General features: G+C 43.7%; 1 protein-coding gene across 3 annotated transcripts in view; it reads right to left on the reverse strand.

Moving 5' to 3' along the window:
- Positions 1–5,417: 5,417 nt before the first annotated feature.
- Positions 5,418–19,426, reverse strand: part of NBAS (NBAS subunit of NRZ tethering complex) — a 585,536-nt gene continuing 571,527 nt past the window's right edge. For all 3 annotated transcript variants that reach the window (XM_077153236.1, XM_077153235.1, XM_077153237.1), the window contains one exon: positions 5,418–5,825. In XM_077153236.1, the coding sequence (XP_077009351.1) occupies positions 5,550–5,825 (276 nt within the window). In that variant the 3' untranslated portion in view covers positions 5,418–5,549. The remainder of the gene's footprint in view (positions 5,826–19,426) is intronic.

A 19,426-nucleotide genomic window follows, 5' to 3' on the forward strand; every position in this document is an offset into this window, starting at 1 on the left:
GCTCGCTGGAGACAGAGACACTTATGAGCCTGGGTGGGGTCCCGTCGCCATGGCAACTCCTGCAGGTGCTCCCGAAAGGAGGGACAGGGCCAAGGGCCTGGGCTGGCTTTCCTCTCCTTTTCAGCAGGTCTGAAAGTGAGGAAGGCCTCAGGGGGACAGGGGTGACACCGTGGGAGATGGCAGGGCCGAAGCCACTTTCTGGATCTGTCCTTCCTGCCACACCACAGCTGCCTCGTGTCAGAACCTGAGCAGGTGGGGTCCTGGCTGCGCCGCCTCCCATTCCCTTCCTGGGTTTCCTGAGAGCACTTTCCCTGGCGCCTCTTCCCTCCCACCAGCCGAGGAGATCTCAGCTGGGGGCACTGCCAGGGCCCCAGCCCCCTGCTCTTCTCCAGCCTCTTGGTACCGCACCTCACCCCACCACAGCACGCGACCCAAGGGGAGCCCGAGCAGGATGGCCCCTCTTTGGTGGCTGAGGCACGGAGCTGCGCCCAAGGTGAGGGTGGCCACGGCCCGGCCACTGGAGTAGGGCCCTCGGTAGGAGCGATGACACCAGCCGCAGAGAAGCTCAGGCAACGAGAAGCACTGGAGAGAGGGGCTCGGGGAGGTGCCGGAGTCCTGGGCGCCTGGTTAGGCGATGGGGTAAGCAGGCCCTCCTCGCGCCCTCAGCCAGCCTCTGCCAGCCACGGCCACGGCTGTCTGGCCTCGCGCACCGCTGAAGGCCGTGCATGCTCACTGCTCGGGGTGGGTGGCCGTCCCTGTGTCCTGCCTTTGGGGAGTGTCCACCTTTTTGGCCCAGGGCCTGAAGGCCTCCACCCTGGGAGATTCTTGGCAGAGGAGTCAGAAACTATTGGGGGGGGGGGGTGCTCGCGCCTGGGGATGGGACTGGGTCAGGCAGCAGTTCACCTCCTCACCACGCCAGAGGTCTGCTCTTTCCCTGCCTCACTTTCCTCATCCATCAGGTCAGACAAATTACACCAAGCTCCCAGGGGGGTGCAAGAATTAAACCAGATATGCAGGTTTCCAGGGAAGACACAGTCTGCATGGTAGGAGTGCAGGGGTCTAGCCCAGAGCCCCCACGGAACCGACCAGAAACACCAGAGAACAGCAGGGAGGGACCCCCTCGGCGCGCAGCCTGAGGGCAGGGGCCGGCACCTGCCAAGGCGGAACCTCGGCTTTCCCTCCCGCAGGACCAGGGCAGAAGTGAGGGTCCTGGCAGAGCCGTCCCCGCCCCGCAGAGGGAAGGCTGCAGATTGGAGGAGGGTCTGGGCGGGCCGCTGGGGGTCATGGTGCCCAGACAGGGTGAGGGAAATGCCAGAACCAGAGCTAACAGTAGGAGTCTAGTAAGCAACAAAACAAAAACTCCGTAACAACTTTTCCAGGCTGCTAGAAATGGATAGGAACGGGAATGTTAAATGGAGACAGAGCCAAAGGTAACCTTTCAGTTGCTCCCAAATCAAAAACAAAACCTGAAAGACCTATTTGCTTAATCAAAAAAGAAAGAAAATTCTATCAAAAAATTAGAAATGCTAAAAATAATATACAACCAAAGATACAAGAGTAAAGCATAAAGATGCATACTTTTTATAATTCTATGCTATTTTTTACATCTCAAGGAAGAGAGATGTTTTGGAAAAATACTGATTATTCCAATTGAGTCAAAAAGTAGAAAATCTGAACAGACCAATTACCATGAAAAAAAGAAAAAAGTATTCAAAGAATTATCTCCATAAAAGATACTGAGTCCAAATGGTTTGAATATGTTCTTTCAAATTTTTAAGATACGTACGACCCACATATATGACTATTACAAAGAACTGAAAAATACCTTTCCTTTTATAGCTAGTATAACTACATCCCAAACCTTGACCGAGAGTGCACAAGCGCACACTTACAACTAGCCAATCTCACCCCCAAAGCCTTTAAATAAAACACTAATTGTATTCGGCGGTACATTAAACGAAGGGTTCACCATAATCTCCTAGGACTTCTCTGAGAAATGGAAGTGGTTTAACACTGAGAGCTATTAATTCAATTAATCTCTTCCACTGGTCAAAGAAGAACATGAGTATCCCCGTACTGAAAGTGCATTTGCTAAAGTTCAACATTCAATTATTTCTGATTAAAAAGAATTAAGAAAACACGATGGGGGAAAACTCTCCAGAACCGAGAGCCAGCAAGTTCCCTGGGGGTCCCCACAGCATGCAAGGGAGCCCATATTTGGCAGGTTCTGAGTGTCAGCCCCTGCCCTTGCCAGCCCACTCCTCTCCGCTTGCATCCCTCTGCCCTAACCTGGAATGGGTCAGGGTTCTTGACGGCCTGCGCCTGCCGCAGCCCCAGCCCTGGAACCTGGCCAAGTTGGCGGGAGGCTGGCACGGCGGGCTGGGGCTGTGGGCTCCCACGGCCTCCGCTGCCAGGGACCGGGGCTGCGCTCTCGCTCTTGGCCAGAGTCTCAGCTTTGCAGAGAGGGTCCGGGCACCTGCCGTCTGGAGCCCAGAACCCTAACCTTTCCAGGGTGGCCACAGAGCAATCCTACATTTTGGATGGATGAAGATCATACGCAAGATGCTAGGAGCTTAGGCCACTGGTTACAGAGCACACGTCCATGGCTTGGGATGTGGAATGAGTGGGTTTGAGGCCAGGGCACTGCCCAGTTCAAATCTCAGTGCTGCCAGCCTACTGGATATGTGATTCGGGGATACTGTTTAATGTCTCCGAGCTTCGCTCTGCTCTGTGAGATGTGGTTTAAAAAAAATATCTAGCAATAACGTAACTGTGACAATTACCTAGAGAAGTTGCTGTACGTGACATAGTGGCAGATGCAGTCCCGCCAGGACGTGAGTGTCCGGGCCCACCTTGCGCCCTGGCCGTCTGACCTCCCCACCCTGGGTGCCGAGGGCCCGGGTTTCTGAGAGTGGCTCCTGGTGCCCGGAGGACTTCTGGAGCCCTGCCAGTCCCCAGGAAGGAGACACGCTACGGCAGCCCAGCTCCAGCTCAGCATCCGGCGATCCCTTCATCCTATACGCACCAGCCTGCAGCCTGATGGCGTGTCACTCCTGGCTCCCACCTTGTGCTCTCAGCGTGGCCATCTCGGGTTAGAACTCCAGGTGCACCAGAGCCTGGGAAACTGAGCCGAGCTGCACCCCCCACCACCGGGGGACGGCACCCACTGTGGGCACACAGACGGGAAAAGGCCTTTTCTTTTAAAGGCTGGAAAAAGTAGTTTCCTCCTATTTCCTTGCTTTACAAGCCATCCTCAGTTCATCATGAGTTCCGCTTTATTAAGGAGAGATACTGCATCCCCAGCTGTTGGCACTAAATGAGAACAGAGTTGCTGTGTCTACAGTTAACTGGAGAAAAATGCAGCCTCTCTCCAAAGAATAGGGCAACTTGTGCTTGAACATTCTCCTGCTGCATTTATCATCATGATTTCCTTTCTAAAAGAGAAGACCTAGTTTTCAAGGTGAGGAGGCGCTGCTGCCTATCCCCCAACCCAAGGAACAAGCCGATGGAGAAGCCACCTCGCAGACACCAGGTCTAAATTTAGCTGCAGGTTAAATAAACCAAGGGACTTCTCATTTCTCTTTTAAATTGGATTCCTTCTTTATAAAGTTAGTTCTGCTCATACTGAACATATTGGCCAGAAGAAAACTGGCGTTTACAGGCCACTCCCAGAACCAACCACCTAGCCTCCTCCGTTCCCAGAGAGCACAGGGGACAGGGGGCCAGGCTCACGTGGGCAGAGCCCTGGGCAGCAGCAGCAGATGGGGCCCCAACAAAGAACTGGGTCCCTCCACTGGCTGCACATTAGCTGGTCAGGGTCAAGCCCCAGAAATTCTGATTTAACTGAGGGAGGGCTAAGGCATCAGCATGCCTCACAGTCTCCTCGGATGCCTCTATTGGCAGCCATGACCAATAACTGGCCCAGATGACCTTCGACATGGACATGAACTCCTTAGAAGCCAGTGACACCCTCAATCTGGCAAGCTGACACCATCGGAATTGCCTAAGGAGAATGCTAACGCACATCCACCCCGTGGGGAATCTGGGGCGAAGGTCCCTGAGCATTGTGTCAGAGATGGAAGGGGTCTGGACAAAGGAGAAGAGGCAGCGCAACCCCAACTGGGAGGCTGAGACAGCAGCAGACAGCTGGGAACCACCAAAGGACTCCTTAGGACTCCCTTCTGCCATGACGGCATTCATTCATGATTGGAGGGAGAATGGAAAATACGACAGTGCCACCAACGCCTTCCACTCAAATTCCCTTCTCTTCTCTTCCTCTCTTTTTCCCTCCCCCATAGAAATGACTCAAACCCACAGATTGTTTCTCATGAGCCAGGACGTTGGTCTGGGCCAAGGCATTGCAGTTTGGACGAGGGAGCCCCTTTCTAACAAGCTTGGGAAGAAGGCGGCTGGAAACACGGAGCTCCGAAGTACACTGCTGCCCTCATGCAGATGACTTCAACCCTCTCTGGGCCTCCGGTTTACTGGTCCATAAAGGCTGGGGCTTATACAAATGATTCCTAAGGCCCATCTAACCCAAGAGTCCATTAATTCTGCAATTTGAAGAGAAAGACCTCTGGAGGGATTTCTTTAAAATGGATCACCCTACGTCAGAGCCTGCTTCCTTGATGCTTCCGAAGGAGGCGAGACGTGAGGCTAGTGGAAACCCAGGCAACTGGTGACCGCGCCCACGAGAGCAGCACAGTTGCTGCCTCAGCTGTGTCCGGTGCCGCCAGAGGTCTGGGGAGGCCTTGTGGACTGTCTCTGGACAGGTGCTACTGATTTAGGAGAAACATGCTGTCCTTCCCCTCCAGAGTATCTCGGAGGTTAGGGCAGGCTGCTCCCAAATTCCAGGTGATGTGAAGTCTTGGGAAGGAGCTCATTCTTGGGGTGAACGATGGGTCTGAAGTCAGGGGAGTGAGCCATTATGCCAATGGCTCCCACAAAGATGGTCAGACCTTCTCTTGGACAGATTCTGCACATAAACTGACAGAACTAGACAGAGGCAGGGCTAAGGCTGTGGCAGGCTGACCTTCTGGGAGGGAAGGGGTCCCATCAGCATGTGCCCGGCACAGCAGGGGCAGGGACAGGGATATGCAGAGACCAGCTGCACCCCCCACCCCCCACAGCCCAACAGGCTCCCTGCCAAGGACCCACAGCGAGTCGCCTTCAGCCTGGGGCTTGGACAAACCATAAGGAAAATGATCTCAGGTAGTCTTTTCAAATGATTTAAACTTACCTAAAAATTACTCCATATAACATAAGATGACCCAATATAAAATCACCTCATTTATGTAGAGATGGAAATGATCTGTCCAGACTAATCTTTCCTACTAAGGCACCTCATTAGTCAACCGGAAAGTATATAAAGCAGGAAAGAAAAAGTTAGTTTAAAAAGAAAAATGGCAGCTTGCTCCTCATTTATAAACAGCTTTATTTGCAATCTGCTGGCTGCAGACAATCAGTAGCTACAGCTGCGGCTCTGGGGACAGCATGTGTCCTGGAGCTGGGAGGCGGGGGACCGCGGCGAGGCCCGATGGGAAGGCACGTCACACCCAGTGCTGTCCTGCGTGGAGGGCGGTACTGAAGGTCCTCAGGGCCGCGGGGACGCCTCGCACAGCCAGCAGCAGGGACCCAGCCTCCGCTTCATGCCCGGCCTCTCGCAGGTGCCTGGCCAGCTTTTCAGCATCCCAGCGCCCTTGCTGGAGGTTGGCCAAGAGGTGGCCAATGATACAGGAATAAAAGGGAGTGGAGACACACTTCACTAACAGTTTGGCATCCAGGAGAAGGGAAAGGAGTTCTTGATCACAATTTGAATCGTCCACCTTCCAGAAATAAGACAGACAAAACACGAGAGAGGCACTGGGTTAGTTCTTCTCAGAGACTCACCACACAGACTACTAGTTTGCTATGCCCTACTCTCTGCTCCCTCAGCATAAAGAGCTTTTCCTGGGTCTATCAGGGACTGCTCCACAAAGCATGTGCAGGACACAGGCATCTCTGAGAAAAGACAGGAGGCCAGGCACTGCTTCCTTTTTAAGAAAGCCCAGCCTGTCCAAAGAATCTTCCTGGAAGTACTGCTGCAGCTCCCATAAGCACCCATAAGCAGAGTGCCAGAAACTGCACAAATACTGTACACACATTCTCTCACTGTGTCTTCTCGCCTGACCCTATAAAGTCAGCGCTTCCACTTAGTGATTTTACAGTTCAGGAAAGGGAACTGTGTAAAAACTTTCTTAATATCATGATACATCATAGAGCCAGAGTCTGAATCTGGGATCTTTACACACTGCTCTTACCATTTCACAGGTACTTTCACCCCGGCCCACATTCCTTAACTCCAAATCTCTTCCATAGGTAGAACCACATGAAAAAAATTCTTTTCAGAACATGGAAATCTTTATTCCTACTCCTTTGCGAAAGTAATATTCCCTCAACCTCAAGATTATAAATACAATAACCAACAGTGGGTTTTTAAGTTGTTCTTTAGCCTCCAGAAAGTTCAGTGCCAAACTTACCCCTTTAAAAAAGGGTTTTATCAGTGCTTTTGGCTTGTGGATTCTCTGTGCTGTCCTTCTCTCTAATCTTATCTTCTTAATTATGCACATTTTTCCTTTGACTCCGAGACTTAAGTTATATATTTTTTGTTTTTCCTTATTGTCCACATTCTAGTAAGTAATCAACACTAAACAGATAGCAAAACTCAGAGGTTCTCCTTTACAATGAGGTGTCATACAAGAGATTCTTGACCTGTTCTTAATGCTCTGTGCACTTGTAATCATTTTGGTTGTAGAAACATCAGAAATCAAGTGGATTTCAAAGGCGGTTAACATTTAGATCAGCTATAGCATAAAATTGTACACGTGCTAGACAGGCGGGAAGGCTATGCAGATGAGAAGGTCAACTGTCTGCTGGTGGCAGGAATTAAGGCACAAAGAAGTTACAAGAAGAAAAGTTTCGATTCACAGCCAGATAGCCTCTCTTTCCTATAACCTCCAGAGCCTTTACCAGCCTAAGCATGTCCTCCAAAGCCATCCTCTTGGTGGCATATTCCTTAGCTCTCTTGGCCAAGCTGATTATTGCTCCCTCCATACTCTCTGATACCTTTTCATGTGCCTTTTCATGCTGTACTTCAGGAATTTTTGTGTATCTGTCTTCCCTGCCAGACTGAGATTCTTGGGGGCACAGAGGTTTTATCATCTTTCTCCTTTGTCATCTGTTTTAACCAGCATTAGTTATATGCTAAGTGGATGTATATTAAGCTTTGTCACAGTTTTGCAAAGCACACACTCCACAGTAAATAATCTCTGCAGAGAATCCCAATAGAGCAAGACTCTAGAACTGAAGGGTGCCTCTGAAAATCCTCAGCATATTTCCTTTGGCCTCCCATTTTATGAAGACTTCTACACATGACTCACCAAGACACTTAGCCGAACTTGATTTAGCATTTTTGTTTTTAGGGGCTGGACAGAAGGGAAAGCACCAGGGGAAAAAACTAGCTTTTCTATTTAAAAGGGCTAGAGCTTCTGATACCCCCCACTGGGAGCCACATCTAAGCTCTACATGTCTTCTTTCCATCCATCTGCCTCCTTTCTCTTTCGCTCCATAGTGACCTAGCAAGAATCCAAGCCCCACAGCGAGCCTGCCTTCACCCTCACAGCTTCTGCCATTCACTGACCCCCACATTCCAGACCCCGGCTCGGCCATTCATCTCCAAGCCTGACAGCCCTGTAAAGCAGTCAGTCTCATTCTGTAGACGAAGAAACTGAGACTCAGAGTGGTCAAAGTCATGTACCCAATGCCATGTGGCTGCAAGCTGGTCCTACGGAGCTGGGCCAGGAGCCCGCAGCTGACTGCTTCACTTGTCTGCTCCATGCTTGAACCCCCACCCCCCACCCCACACAGGGGCTCCTGCAGAGCACAGAGCTGGCTTCCCTGTTCAGCCCTGCAGGTGCCATGCCCACAACACGGGGGGCCACAAGCTGGGAGCCCAGCAAGACTGGGTGAATGAATACATGAATGCACGAGGGCCTCCAGGCCAACATCTCACTGAGCACCGCTGCCCCCATGCAAGCTTATGTACTTGCACAGACACATGGGGTTTCTGAACTACTGTGCATGCTGCTATTTCAGTTCACCCTTAAAAACAAAGAATCTCTCCACCTGACCCTCCCGGAGGGAACAGTATGTGCCAGGATACACAGGGCAATGTTTGATAAAACACAGATAAAAGGCACTGAGTCCAAATACTGCAGGGCAATACTTTCTTTGTTGCCCTGTATAAGTCTTCAAGCTAAGACACCTTTATTAGTCTTTCTGTTTACTTTCTAATCTTCCCTTTGGGAGCTTGAAAGACTCCTAGAAAAAGAATGATGGATTTTTCCGGCCTGAGGAATACACAGGGCCTCTGCAAGCACCGGGAGGGGCCACTCCTCTGAGTCCCCTTTGATGTCTATGTTTCTCTCCAGTGCATTGACACCTTTACAGTCAATTTCTGGCTGGAGGTATCCAGCTTTCAGATATCTGCCCAAGTTCTGGAAGGGACAGGGTGAGCAAGAGGGCAGGGCAATCTGTCTGTTCTCCAAAAGTTTAGTTTACTCTTTGGTTGAGAGATCCTCTGGCTGAAGTCATGCAAACAAAACACTGTTGTTTTCTTTTGGCCCTGACGCCTCTCAAAGGTTCTCTAAAGAGGGAGAGTCAGAGAGATTGCTGAACTTGAACTTGGGCAGTGGCCATAGAAAGGTTTTGGGGTAAATTTTGGTTTCGCTTCTTGTTAATTGAGTACTGGGAAAAGGAAGAGAGCTGACTTCATTTTATTTCTTTTAACTTACTGGCTCTGCTCTTTGTAAGAGGAACAGAATGGTCAGAACATAATGATTATTTGCAAGAAAATACTGCACAATGTTCTGTGCATATCTGGGACAAAATGGAGAATGGAAGACTACAGAAAGTGAGAGAGAGTTTTGTAATAACATATCCCAACAACTGTCTTTTAAAGAAGAGGCACCAAGGGTCAGAGAAGTCACAGAGGTCTAGGCTACGCCTCTCCACATACTTGTACCTGTCTCGGGGGCACAAGGCCAGACCCCGCTTTACCACCTGACACTGAACCCTCCCCCGCCACAGCAGACTGCTGTGGGCACACTGGCATACATATGTACTGCTGGGCTGCTAGGCTCAGCTGTGAAGCCTCAGCTTGTCTTCATTTTTCTTGTGTTTACTAAAATTTTAACTTACCGCACTAGAAAACTGCCACTATCTACTCCAGAAGCCTGGTACTGTTTTGCCACCCTTTTATTCGTTACAATCTACTTTATGTATGTATGTATTTTTGGAGTGGGAGGGGGAAGAAACATGAAAAACTGCAGAAATAGTGTGCATATAAGAAAAAAGCCATCTATATCTGGACCACCACAAGAAGACTATTTTATCTTCCTTTTTACTCCAGTAACTGTCCATATGAACAGATTTTTTTCAAAAAAATCATATGATATAAACCAATTCATTATCTGCTTTATATGTAAAGAATTTCTGAAATGCTTGTACACTGTTTTCATTCTTAAAATTTTAATGGCTGCAAAATGGTCTACTGAATGGCTATAATGACTTATTTCACTTCTACTATAAATGTTTTAGATGCTTTTAATTGTCTGCTTTATTGAAACACTATAATGTACACTGTTCATGCATATACTTTCTTCTTTATTTGAATTATTTCCTCAGGATAAATTATCAGGAACAGCATCACTGGTTAGAGTGTCTGACATTCCCATTGGCTCTGGATTTGAATGCAAGCGGAACCACACAACGACTTCAAACTGAACCAGTTTCCAGTGTAACATACATTTAGGAGTTTGTCAGTTTCATCATAAATGTCTCAGTTTTGGGTGCTATTACTTTAAAAAGAAAACCGTTTGCTACTTTAGGAAAGCTCTAATAGTACTTCAAGGGTTTTTTCTTGAATTTACTTATTTGCAAGGGCGAATATTTTTCCATGTTTCTTATTTTTATTTGTTCTTCTGGAAAGGATCAAACAAATCCTTTACTAAAGTTGTAACACCTTTCACATGTGACTGAGCCCTTTGTACAACTTAAATATTAATCCTTATTTTAGTTATAATGATATTCTAATCTGCTCTTTGCAATTCTGCTTGGGTTTTTTTTTTTTTGGTTTGTTTTATATTTTTATATTGTCAAACTTGTGGATCCACTTCTTCATAATTTCGTCCATTGCTTTATAGCTTAGAGGTTGTAGTTCCTCCAAGGATCTGATACATATTCTGACTTTTAGAAAATATTTAACCCTCTCATCCACCAGGGATTCACTTTGGTAAGTGGTCTATGGAAAACCACTCTCCCTGACACTGGCTTGATGGGTGCTATAAGGGTTTGAGAAAGGAAACAGATTCTGTCATTTTTGGACTCAGTTTGGATGTTTGAAATGAATCTGAGACAGGTCCAGGTTTAGGAGATTTTGTTCTGTTGATCAAATAACTGAAGGAGACGGGGCAGTCTGGTGCTGTGAAAGGAAGGCAGGCTTTTGGGGTAGGACTAATCTGCAATCCTGATTCCTTTGCTAGACGGCAGAGTGGTCTCATCAAGGACAATCTACCGAGCCTGGTTTCTACATCTGAAGTAGGGGTTCTCTGTGAGGGCTGGAGGTAACTGATGCTTTTCAGTGCTTAGCACATTGCCTGGTGCAGCGATTGGGTGCTGTAAGTAGCTGAAGTTACTGCAGTCAAACAAGTCAGGAGTAAAGGGTTTTCCAGAAGAGAAATAAACACATGCATCATAAAGGAGGGAGATGATGGCCATCTCAGTCAGTGACTACTTTGCTTTGCTGGAGGGTTTTTTTTTTGGAAATTTATTTTTGAGAATAAATGAAACTTTGCAGATCTTGGGAAAGAAATCCATTAACGCACAAAGCATTACTGTCTTCCAATCCATTAAAACGTTAATCTGCTTAATTCCTGTTTCAACAATAGGCAATGAACCTTCACTGATTTAAGATCTTTGATTTTATGGATCTATACTAAGCTAAGAGGAATTACAGTAATGAGTCAGCTGAAATCCCAGTAGTGTAATGTGCTCAGGGTCTCATTTCAATTACTTTCAAGATTGTTTAATACTATTTCACTGTTTACTTTGGGGAAGGTCCTTGTCTTGCTTTTATATATACTATTACTAAAAGATGCTATTGAAAATACCAACTGCAAGGGCAGAAAAATAAAACAACAGTTCAGACATAACTTATATTCCATAAGTTATTTCATATATAACACATTCCATTAACTTGGCATAAGAAAAATGCCTGTAGATAATTTTTTTTGTCATCTATATTTATCTGAATGCTCTTCAAATTCCATTTTCTCAGTGTGCTACCACCCCAACCCCGGCATGGGATTTAGTAACATACCTCACCTGAAACTAAAAATAGGACAATCACCTGACTAATGATCTAACAATGGGAGAAAATCCCTGAAAATCTAAGTTGATCCCCTCCATGTCCATAACAAATATCCCATTTGGGGGCCTTGAGCCTGGTCCAGACTTGCATCTCCTCCCTTCCAGCCTTGTTGAACACCTTGTGTTGCTATTTCATATTCCAATCTTTCCACAAGATACTTATTTTAAACACAGAGATGATATTTTACTAATATCCCACCTACTCCTCACTCCCAAACCCAGTACCAGGCTCTGCACAACAGGTGCTTAATTTGTCCACAGTAGTGCTGCTTAGAAATCAAATGGCTCAAACTGTAGGGAGTGAGACACCTGTCACTGGAGGCATTTCAGCTGAGAAGATGGCTTTCTTCATCAAGAAGACTAACCATAGGCTGGGGACGAATGACAACGGGTAAAACAGGTATATCTTAGCATTTTCAGGTAGAAATGATATTTAGAAATGAGTAGATAAGCTTTATCTGAGCTAAAGGAGGCTGATATAGAAGAGCCAAAAAACAATACTGTAAAATACTGTTTTGTACCAACTGGTACCTGTAAGGTATATGGGAAAGTAACCACTTGGTTTTTTACATGATTGGACCACTTAAGCCTGATATGGTTTGGACACACTTAGAAGAAACCCACTGACATTATGGTCCATACCAAGGAAAGACTGCAAAAGACACCGAATAAGGGTGCTAGGCTCCAACCTGGTGTCTGTGTCATCATGGCATACCAAGGCGGAAGGCGTGTGGGAAAGCCTAGCATGGACATGGATGTGGCAACCCTAAGGGAACACTACAAGTGGAGCAGACTCCCACTACAGAGGTATTAGCTGGATACCTGCGGTTAAAAGGGGAATGAAGAAAGAAAGGTTTTGGACAAATGTTGATGGGAGCACAAATTTTGACAATGTTTATGGTTCTTCCTCCAAGCTGGACACTCATCAGTGTAAATCACGTTGGGAGGGTCGTGCACCTTCATGGAAAGATTAGCGTGGTAAGAGACACATTTACTGCATATGTGTAGGGATGTAACGTGGAACTGCAAAGAGCAGAACTAAGGTCAGTATGTTAAAGATAAAGAGGCGCAGGCTTCATTTAGGAGGTAGACTCTTACCATGAGAGACGCTAAAAAATGGTCCAAGCACCCAGCAGTGCTCAGCCAGAGGCCATGACATTGGATGGGTTTAAAAAGGAAGCCCTACCCTGTGCAGACTGCTGCAGCGGCTCTGCTCTAGCCCTGTTCAATACTAATACATGGCTCAAGATGCTCTCATCCATGTCACTTCTCTGTGGAGATGGCCCTTCCATGATTTTCTGGAAGCTGTTCTAATTACAGTAGTAGAGGCACTGTGGCAGCGTATGGCCTTTGAAGTGTGATCTGGGGTTTAAATTTCAGCTCTGGGTGATTACTAGATGAGTGACCTCTGAGTCTCTGTTTCATCTCTGAAACCAGAATAATAGCTTTTCACAGGATTATTAAGAAGATTAAGTGAGACCATGCTTCTTACAATGCTTTGGCAAAGAGCTGGTATTAGAAAGATGGTAGCTGTTATGATTAGCATCAGGGAGAAAGCCTTATTTAGGTGCTAAAGGTCTTAAACATTTCTCTTATAACCCCATGACATACCCTTTAATAGACAGCCCCTGGGACATGGAGTAGGAATGGAGGCATTGAGTAGCCCCAAAAAGGAAGAGGCAAAAAAGAGCAGGAAATACCAGGAATTTGGAATCATGAAACCAGGAGCTTTAGAGTATACAAGACTATTATAAACAGGTATCTGCATACACTACTAAAATGAATCAAGAGACTTTCTACCTAAATAGAAAGCATTCTCGAGATAAGATCCAAACACAACAGCAGCAGTACCCTTTTCTGAGTGAATAAATTTTTGAATGTGAATTCTAAATCTCACCGAGGCTGGTGGACAGGGTAATCGAGCAGACTATGCAATACCAGGGTTTTAACTATTCATCAACAATACCTTCTCAAAGCAGGACTTTCTAGTTCAGGTTCAGGAAAGGGGGTGCCCGCCACTTGTAAAAGAATCCATGCTAAACCCCAGAGGTATGCAATTTCAGAAAAGCTTAGAGAAAGAAACTGTGCAACCTCCGGCATCAGCACTTAAGCATCAGTCCTTTAACTGTGCATGCCTATAAAGCCGTGAGGGTCCTTGAATAAATAGTGAAATGATACACATTATCAGCGAGCAAGTGGAGGAGTTTCCGCCTGGATCTGCACGCTGTGCAGAAAGGACAGCCTATCAGAGGGTTCCCTGAGCCAGCAAAGGGGAGATGTGAAGTTACTGATGAGCTTAGGCCCCTGTGGTTAGAGGGAAGAGTAAAATAAAAGCAGAATAAGACGGCAGAAGTTGTATATCTGTCACGGCAATACCAAGCATGACTCAAAAATAGCTGGGCAGAAACCTCAACCAAAACCATTCCTGCCAATCCTAACAAACACCCTAGGGCATTATATAAGATTCTACAAAGGTTCCATGCACTAGGGTAACTTTCCAGAAACCTTCAGCCTCCAGATGGGTCCCTGGACCAGATAAGTCCTGACATGCACAGGGGTCCGCCTCTCCAGAATATCAACTAGTTCCGCCCCCCCAACCCAATAAGTGACAGCCTCTTCCAACATGAAAACTTAGAATGGGCATAGCTCAAACACCCCTAAAGAGTGGGAGAAAGATCAAACGTGATGGTAGAATTATACAGAGAAGGTAGGGTTTAACAAATAAGTATGAGTGCTGAATTATTATATTGATATTTCTTTTAGTCTCCAGTATCTTATAGCAGCTAGAAATAAAACCTAAAATTATGTAATTGTAACCCATACCAAACTCTGAAATCTGTTCTACAATTAATTGTTGCAATGTGCTTTGAAATTTATTGCTTTTTTGTATATATGTTATTTTTCACAAAAAAGAAAAAAAAAAGAGAAGGAAGTATATAACAGAGAAGATAGGATTTAACAAATGAGTATGACTGCTGAATCATTATGTTGGTATTTCTTTTGGTCTCCAGTGCTTTGGAGCAGCTAGAAGAAAAGATAAAAAATTGTGAAACTGTAACCATACCAAACTTTAAAATCTGTTCTATAACTACTTGTTAAAATATACTTGGAAATTCATCGCTATTTTGTATTTATATTTCACAATAAAAAAAAAATTAAGGGCCATGTGGCTCAGCAGGCAGAGTTCTTGCCTGCCATGCCAGACACCTGGGTTTGATTCCTGGTGCCTGCCCATGAAAAAAAAAAGTTAAAAGTTGGAAAAAAATTAGCTGTGCAGGAGTCCTACAAAAATATCTATTGAAATTCTCTTATAAAAGTATGATAGAACCTTTTAATGATGTTGGGAGAGAAATGATATATTATAGTCATTTATTATTTCAGAACAAAGGTTTAAATCGTACAAGTATTTTCATATCATATCTATTGATAAGCTGCTGTGTTCTTTGGGAAAAGCAGATTTTTGGGTCTCATTATTGCATAAAAATACAGATGATATCTGCTTTTACGACCCCACTGGGAGTTCCCACCCCCTTTTATAGAAAACACTTTATTGAAGTATAACACAGAAAAGTACATAATTCATAAATGTACTTTATGATGAATTTTGAAAAGTGAACACATCAGGTAACCCCTACCTGTATCAGAAATTAGAGTATGGCCAGCACCCCAGCAGCTCTACCTCTGCCATCCCTGCCCAGGCACCACTTCACCCTCCTTTGCAAAGATAATTGAAACCCTAACTTCTGTCATTTTTTTTTTTTTAATTTTTAACATTTTTATTGAAGTAACAAATACACAACTCAAAATTTTCCATTTTAACCACTTTGAAGTGTACAATTCAGGAGGATTAATTACATTCACAATATTATTCTACCATCACTAATATCCATTTTCCCTACTTTTTTCAGTCACCTCAAACATTAAGTTTTTATCCTTTAGGCTGTAACTTCTGCTTCCTGCCCCACCCCTCTTCCTTACCACTGGTGATCCATGAACTTCTTCTATAAGTTTGATTCGTCTAGGTATTTCTCACAAATAAGATTATACAATATTTGTCTTTTTGTATCTGGCTTATTTCACTCAACAGATGTCTTTGGGGGTCATCATGCATCAAACTTTGTTTCTTTATACAGCAAAATGTTGTCATTTTCTGTGCACAAGTACTTTACATTCCTGATTAGGCTTATTCCCAAATATTTGATTCTTTTAGTTGCTATTGTAAATGGAATTTTTTTTCCTGATTTCTCCTTCTCTTCTTTACTAATGTATGGAAGCACTACTGATTTGCAGGTATTGACACCGTGCCCCTCTTCTTTGTTGATTCATTTATTAGCTCTAGGAGTTTTGCTGTGAAATTGTCAGAATTTTCCATATGTAAGATCATGTCATCAGCAAAGAAGGAATGTTTTATTTCTTCCTTTCCAGTGTGGATAGTCTTTATATCTTTTTCATGCCTAAGTGCTCTGGCTAAAACCTCCAGTACAATGGTGAGTAACAGTGATGGCACCGCTGACCTTAGAGGGAACGTCTCAGTCTCCCACCACAGAGCACGATGCAACCTGCGGAGTTTTCACATGTGCTCTTTATCATGTTGAGGAAGTCTCATCCTATTCCTCACTTTCCAAACGTTTTTATTAAGAAACAGTACTGCATTTTGTTAAATGCCTTTTCTGCATCAACGGAGATGATCATGTGGTTTTTATCCTCATTATGTGGTCACTGTCTTATGTTAAACCACCCTTGTATAACTGGAATAAATCCCACAGGATCATGGCATGCAATTATTTTAATGTGTTGTTAGTTTCAGTTTGCTAGTAATCTGGAGAGGATTTTTTAATCTATACTCATAAGGGATATTGGTCTGGATTTTTTTCTTGTGGTATCTCTAGCTGACTTTGGTATAAGGGTGATGTTGCCCTTCTGAAATGAATTAGGGAATGTTCCCACCTCTTCAAGTTTTCGGAAGAATTTGAGCAGAATTGGAATTAATTCTTCTTGGAATGTTTGGTAAAATTCTGCTGTAACAGCCATCTTTTGTACTTTTCTTTTGGAAGGTTTTTTATTATGGATTCAATCTCTTTACCAGATATTGATTTGTGGAGATCATCTATTTCTTCTTGAGTCAATGTAGGCATTTTGTTCATTTCTAGAAACTTGTCTGTTTCATCTAGGTTCCCTAATTTGTTATTGTAAAGTTACTCAGTATCCTCTCTTATAGTCCTTTTATTTCAGTGGGGTTTGTGGTTACGTCTCCCCTTTTATTTCTGATTTTAGTTATTTTAATTTTTTTTCTTAGTCTAGCTAAATGTTTATCAATTTTATTGATCTTTTCAAAGAACCGACTTTGGATTTGGTTGATTCTCTCATTTTTTAAAAAATTCTCTATTGCATTTATCTCTGCTCCAATCTTTGTTATTTATTTCTTTCTGCTCACTTTGGGTTTAGTTTGCTCTTCTTTTTGTCTAGTTTTAGGGTTAGGTTACTGAATTAAAATCTTCCTTTCTTTAAAATATAAGCACTATAGAGCTACACATTTCCCTCTCAGTACTACCTTTGCTGAATCACATAAGTTTCAGTATGTTGTATTTTCATTTTCCTCAAGATATTTCCTAATTTCCCTTTTTTATTTCCTCTGTAACCCATTGGTTGTTTAAGAATGTGTTCCTTGATTTCTACATATTTTGGAATTTTCCCTTTCTCCCTCTGTTTTTGATTTCTAGCTTTATTCTTCTGTGTTTGGAGAAGATACAATTTCAGTATTTTTTAATTTATTGAGATTTGTTTTGTGACCTAAGACATGGTCTCTCTGGAGAAGGGCACAGGTGCACTTGAGAGGAATGTGAGCTCTGCTGCTGTCCGATGAAGGGGTCTACACATGCCTGTTAGGTCTAGTTAGTGGTTCTGAGCATTGCTCAGGTCTCTGATTCAATGTCTGTCTAGATGGTCTACCCATTAGTTAGTGGTATAGCGAAGTCTCCTATTGCTAATGTGTAACAGTTTTTCTTACTTCAGCTGTGTAAAAATTTGCCTCATATATCTTGGGGCTTTGCCGTTAGATGCACATATATTTATAATTATTACATCTTCTTGCCTAATTGACCCCTTCACCAATAAATAATGACCATCTTTGTCCCTCATAACAGTTTTTGAGTTGAAGACTATTTTGTGTGCTATTAGTAATAGCTATATATTCTTAATTTTCCTTGTGGTTACCATGGGGTAAAAATTTAACATCCCAAATATATAACTATCGTATCTGATTTGATAACAACTGGACAACAAGAGCAAGGCATACACTGTTCCTTTTCTCCCTCTGATCACCCCACTTTTTTTGTACTTGTTACAAATTATATCATTGTACACTGTATGTCCAAAACCATACATTTATCATTATTTTACCCATTTGCTTTTTAGCAAGAAGGAATAAGTGGAGTTGTATAATAAAAAATAAAATAAAGTAGTACTGGAATTTATAATTACCCATGTAGTTGCCTTTACTGGAGTCTATTTCTCATGTCACTCTGAACTACTCTCTAGTGCCCTTTCTTTTCAGTCTGAAGAACTTCTTCAGCACTGTTTGCAAGACAGGTTCAGTGGTGATGATTTTCCTCAACTTTTATGTATCTCAAGATGTCTTAATTTCTCCCTCATTTTCAAAAGAAAGTCTTACCAAATATAAAATTCATGGCTGGCAGTTGTTTTCTTTCAGCACTTAAATTATTTCAACCTACCGTCTTCTTGCCTCCATGGTTTTTGATGAGAAATTGGCAATCTGATAGCACTCCCTCATATGTAATATGTTGCTTTTTTTCCTTGCCACTTTCAGAACTCTCTGCTCATCCTTTATATCAACAGTTTGATCAGTATGTGACAGGGTATATTTTTCTTCAAGTTTATCCTGTTTGGTGTTTTCTAGGCTTCTTGGATATGTTTATTCATATCTTTAGCTAAGTTTGGGAAGTTTTCTGTCATTGTTTCATTGAATATTCTTTTGCCCCTCTCTCTTTCTTCTCCTTGTGGGACTAACATTATGTACATATTGGTACACTTGATGGTGTCCAAGAAGTGTTCACTTTTTATAATTCCTTTTTCTTTTTGCTGTTCAGCCTGACTCATTTGAGGGGTCTTGTCTTCAAGGTTGCTGATTCTTTTGTCTCCTCCAATTTGCTGGATTCCTCTAGGAATTCTGTTTCAGCTATTGTGGTCTTCAACTCCAGTAGTTTTGTTTGGTTTCTTTTAAATATTTCTACATCATTACTAAGATTCTTGTATTGTTTATTGGTTGTTTTCCTGATATCCTTTAGTTTTTTCTGTTTTTTTCTTGATCTCCTGGAGCATATTAAAGATGATTTTTTAAAAGTTTTTGTCTGGTAAGTCCACAATCTGATCTTCTTTATTGATGTCTTCTGGGTTTTTATCCTCTTCCTTTGGATGGGCCATCATTTCCTATTTCTTTGGTTTGTCTTATAATCTTTTGCTGCATGCTGTACATTTTAAAGCTTTAAAATGTTAACTCTGGGATTATTCTCTGAGATGTCTGTCTCTTGAGCTTATAACCAGCTGATGATATGACGGAGATTTTCTTGAGGGTCAGCCCTCCTATCGTAAAGACCTGTCCAAGGCAAATGCCAAGAATGTAGGGTTCTCCCTGTCTTTTTTTGGGCTCTGTCTTGTCCTGGGCTTGTGCTAGACAGTTTAGGAGTTTCCCTGTTTATAGGAGTTTGAATGCTCTCTCCTCTTCCCAGGAGATAGTCCCTTTCCTTCACCTAGGTGTTCCACTGTGGTCTTAAAACAGGTAAGCTTTTGCCTCAGGCCATCTGCCTTAACTGTTTCTTATACTACTTTTGTTATATCTAGCTCCTTTTTTGTCTGGAGGGTAAATTCTGGGAAGGGGAGGGGTGTTCTAGTTTGCCAGCTGCCAGAATGCAATACACCAGAAATGGAATGGCTTTTAAATAGA

Source organism: Tamandua tetradactyla, chromosome 3 (genome assembly GCF_023851605.1).
Source record: "Tamandua tetradactyla isolate mTamTet1 chromosome 3, mTamTet1.pri, whole genome shotgun sequence".
Lineage (NCBI taxonomy): Eukaryota > Metazoa > Chordata > Mammalia > Pilosa > Myrmecophagidae > Tamandua > Tamandua tetradactyla.